General features: G+C 42.7%; 1 protein-coding gene across 3 annotated transcripts; it reads left to right on the top strand.

Moving 5' to 3' along the window:
• The first annotated feature begins 451 nt into the window (after positions 1-451).
• Positions 452-4,367, top strand: LOC125517389 (putative calcium-binding protein CML21). Of its 3 annotated transcripts, none has more exons than XM_048682581.2 (5): positions 452-638; positions 1,845-2,084; positions 2,370-2,569; positions 3,236-3,410; positions 3,986-4,367. In XM_048682581.2, the coding sequence occupies exons 2-5, from the start codon at positions 1,889-1,891 to the stop codon at positions 4,093-4,095; spliced, it is 681 nt and encodes a 226-aa protein (XP_048538538.1). In that variant the 5' UTR covers positions 452-638; positions 1,845-1,888; the 3' UTR covers positions 4,096-4,367. The 3 variants fall into 3 exon arrangements, with proteins under 3 accessions (XP_048538538.1, XP_048538540.1, XP_048538539.1); XM_048682583.2 differs by having other exon boundaries at positions 472-638; positions 1,852-2,084; XM_048682582.2 differs by having other exon boundaries at positions 512-643.
• The last annotated feature ends 206 nt before the right edge of the window (positions 4,368-4,573 follow it).

Genomic DNA, 4,573 nt, shown 5'->3' with positions numbered 1-4,573 from the left:
GGGCCGCTCTCCGGCGCGGCGGAAGGAGGAAGTCACGGAACGCGGGCTGCTCGACATGGCGGACTAGGCGCACGAGGGTGGGAGAGAGGCAGCCGGCGGAGGAGAAAGGCCTGGGGTGGCCGCCGTTGCCGGAGTGGCAAGCGACGGGAAGGTGGACGCCGTCGCCGGAGTGGCGAGGAGGGGGGCAGCGCTAGCCTCTTGTTCCACCCTAGTTCACAGCTCGAGCTTGAAACGGAGCGAAAAAATAGTTTCTTTCGTGCCCGGTTTGAGCGGATACTACTCCACGTGCTAAAAACCCCGTCAGCAGTCGGCACTCGGCACGGCGCCCACGCCCACGTGTCAGCAGCAGCACGAGTCGTGGGCCCCGCGGCCCAAACGGCCCGCCTAACCGCACCCACACCATCCTCGTTCGCTCCGCGCACCCAGCTCGCTCTCTCGCCCCCAACCCTCCCCCACCCCACGCCTCCCTCCTCCCTCCGTTCCATCCTCGCCCGAGCTCTCTCCCCCTCTCCCCGCATCGGCTCGCAATCCCCGCGCGCGCAATCGAGCTCCTCGTCCCCCGACCGACCGACCGATCCCCGCCGCCCGAGCGCTTCCTCGCCTTGGTATTCCGATCGATGCATTGAGCTCCCGCCCAGGCAAGGCCCGTTTCTCGGCTCCTTCATCTCTGCCCATTCCCGTCTGGTCTCCATGATTTCTCGATCCTCGTCTGTTTTGCATGATGACATAGCGATTTGGAATCCGGTGCAATGGCAACGTTCTGGTTCGCGGCGGGGGGTACGGTGTGGATGTGTGGGTTACTAAAAAAAATTGGATGAATTTGGTGGCTCGTCGTGGGGTCTTTGTTAAATTACTTCTTTGATAATGATTTGCTGGTCCTGCCATTGACTTTTTTGCCTTTCCATTAATTCTAATTTTATGTTTCGGCAATATATATTAATCGGTTTAAGGTACTATGATTATTCGTTGTTGATACGCTGTTTCCTTCAATACCAGCCTTTTCAATTAGTATTATTATTATTATTGTTTATGAAAATGTGATGTTGTTATGGCCTATATTTTTTCCCTTCTTTTGTATAATGTGTTGGTTGAGTGAGTCCTTTAACTCATGATGATGTGTGTATTGATATCGACAAGCGAAAATTGTGGCCATGTTTGATGAAAATGCGTGGCCACAAGGCAATCAATCTAATATGTTATCATAACTCTAAATACTGGAATGCTGAGAATTAGACAGGGAGATCCTATTTTATGAGAGGCCGATGTGATGAATGCTTTCTTGGCCCTCATTGGCCACATGCTGCTAGTCATAGCAAGTTGGCAACACTGTTGCTTTTCAGCCTTGTGCCGCCTTTAGCTTCGGCCAGGGAGATCAAGTAACACCTCAAGCACCATTGTTGTGTGTTTTCATTGTTGCTGCCGTTGCTCTTCATCAAAGTTTCCTTTTCAACTACGTTATCCCCTATGTCCATTCGTTCTTCCAGAGGCACCTGAAACTGAATTCAGTGGCACACCTTTGACCATGAACGTTAAATTATGACTGTGTAATCAATGTATTTCATTCCCGGCAGTAACTAGGAGAGTTTATTTAGTTCCTAGTGTCACTTCAAGAAGAGCTATGCTCAATTTGGAGTTAGGCAGTCAACTAACGTGTGTACACATATCTTACTCTTCTTTGTTTTTTTCAAGAGTGGATCTCAATTTGTGTTTTGTCTAGTGTTGGCGTCTATTGGTGGCTTGACGGGCTTACACGCTAGTGACCCTTAAATGTGTGAAAATATCCTCAGAAGAAGGATAGTTAGTTATGCCCAAGCTCTCATCCCTGATATTACGTACATTTCCAGGTAACAGGTTTCTACCACTCTACAAAATAGAGCAATTCGCTGAAATGGGGGGTGTGATTGGAAAGGGAGACACCCCAAGGTACAGTTCAGCAGCTACAAAGTTAGAGCAGAAGATGGTTGATGCCATGCAGCAGAGGGCACAACAAGGGACTTCTGTGAAGTCATTCAACAGTGTCATCATGAAGTTCCCTAAAATTGACGAGAATTTGAGAAACTGCAGGATTATCTTTCAGCAATTTGGTGAGCATTATCCCCCTGTATGTAAGTTGTCGACTAATGTTGGTAGTGTTAACCTTGTATTCTACCATGCCATCAAAATTTCAAAACTCAAGTCTGAGAAGTAGTTTGAGATACGTTAATTCTGAAGTTTCTGAACTTAACCTACTTGGGATAATTTTTATTTCGTGTATTGTATAGTAATTTACTAGTAATTTCATATGTAAATCGTACTATCCTTTATTGTTCTCTCTTTTCCTAATATCTTTCTTTTTCATGCTCTAACAAATAATGTTCTGTATTTTGCAGATGAAGATTCAAATGGTGAAATAGATCAATTAGAACTGAAACATTGTTTCCAAAAGCTGGATATCTCATTCACAGATGAGGAGATAAAAGATCTATTTGAAGCGTGCGACATATATGAACACATGGGCATGAAGTTCAATGAGTTCATTGTCTTCCTGTGCCTTGTTTATCTTCTCAATGATCCAGCTGTGTCAGAAGCAGTATCCTTCATACTTCCAAATATAAAATACACCTACTTCCAGATTCCTGCTATCACTTGGTGCTTTACTGCTGCTGCTACACCATGTGAGAACTATAATTAGTAAGAAATACATGACCCAGTTCATAAAAGCAACGTTGATTTTCTCCATTTTTATGAACAAAATATCAGTATTCTTATTTATGTTTGGCAGACTACATAATACGAAATAATTTATCAAAGCTAGTGATAGATAGGTTCTCTTGCGATATACTCCCTCCGTTTGGAATTATTTGTCGGAGAAATGGATGTATCTAGACGTATTTTAGTTCTAGATACATCCATTTCTGAGACAAGTAATTCCGAACGGAGGGAGTATATGCTTATCATGCAATACATTAATTAATCAACACAGGGAGTAGGAATCGCATGCAAAGTGCCTTCGATCAGGTTATTCAGTAAAGATATAAATTATGTGAAGTTCCATAAAATACTTCAAGAGAAGTACTTCAAAATTGTCCAAGGTATTCAATTTTTTTTCATGAAAGTTTTGGTCATTGCAAGAAAAGACATCATATAAGGGCAACTAGGTAGATATGTCAGACTTCTGCACTGGGATCCTGGTTTACATGTTTCTTTGTTCTGTTTTGATAAGGAGACGTGTTATGTCCTTGATGTGTTGCTTTAGAGAAAAAGAATGGGATTAGGTAACCTTGAGCCGACTTTTGAGACGTTGGTTGATGCATTTGTGTTCTTGGATAAGAACAAAGATGGATATGTCAGTAAGAATGAGGTGATAGAAGCTATAAATGAGACCAGTGCAGGAGAACGCTCTTCTGGACGCATAGGCGTGAAAAGATTTGGTGAGTGATCTAACCTGCAGCGGCATATTGAATCCTCTATAAAATCTGAAGTATTACACAAACTCTCATACTTTTCTGTTGGTTAATCTTTGGTTTCTCAACTAACTTTAGATTGCAAATGCTAATTGGCTTTAGACATGTTATACTGCTGCACCATTACTTTTCTAGGCATCTCGGCAGTTCAGAAGGACACTTTTAGAAAGTGAATCTGGTGGCAAAAACAACTATGACTATGTTTTCACTTCCTTTATAGTTTTTCCTTCTGGAATTACCACCTCTCTCTACCTGCTTTGCAATGGCCTTGTGACATAGGCAACCCTTTTTGGGTTAAAAATAATCGATACAAGTCTCAAGCTGCTGGCAATTTTAATTTCCTTTGGAACATTGGTGCCAAGCCTCAGCAGTAGGGATGCCTCCAAGTTTATTTATATTCCTTCATGCTTTGGCTTTTGAAGAAATTTTGTTTAAGTTCGGCAACTGCATAGGAGGTTTGGTGCTTAGTGCTTATTACAGCCCACATTATGAGAGTTTCCTCATTTATGTTGACCCTGATGTTTACTCTTTGGTGGTTCCAGAGGAAATGGATTGGGACAAGAACGGAACGGTGACCTTCAAGGAGTTTCTTTTTGCCTTTACTCGCTGGGTGGGGATCGACGATAATGAAGATGACGATGATGATGAATAAGCACAGCTGAAGGTCTAGCCATTCTGAATAGGCCATGTCAGCCCTCGGTAGCCTCCAGCAGCTTTCCTACTTATGATAATGAAAGAGTAGTTTAAAATGTTCATTGGTGCCTTGCCAAATGTCTGTTTATGTTTTGTTAATAGAATGAACCAAAGTTGTTGAGAATTTGGCGATAAAACTTTGTGCTTTGGTGTTGTCTGATTATAGATAACCATGCCATTGAAAACTTTGTGCGCTCAGGTATTGGAAGCAAAATTGTGAAGTTTGGAAGAGAGGTGGTCTTCTTCCCATTGAAATTAAACAATTTTTTAGTGTGAATTCAAACTTTTTTTCTCCTTAAAAAAAGAAAGAAACTAAACATTTTTTCCTTAGATAGTAGACGAGCTTTATTGCTCTGGTGGCCTCCCTCTGCATAGATAGATGCACATCTTTTTTTAACACAGTACTGACGCGAGCGCTCATATATACACGCATATAG

This window comes from Triticum urartu, chromosome 6A (assembly GCF_056163025.1).
Source record: "Triticum urartu cultivar PI428250 chromosome 6A, HENAU_Tu73, whole genome shotgun sequence".
In the NCBI taxonomy this organism is placed as follows: Eukaryota; Viridiplantae; Streptophyta; class Magnoliopsida; order Poales; family Poaceae; genus Triticum; species Triticum urartu.
Note: the sequence above shows the minus strand (reverse complement) of the source record. Positions and strands in the feature narration are given on the sequence as shown.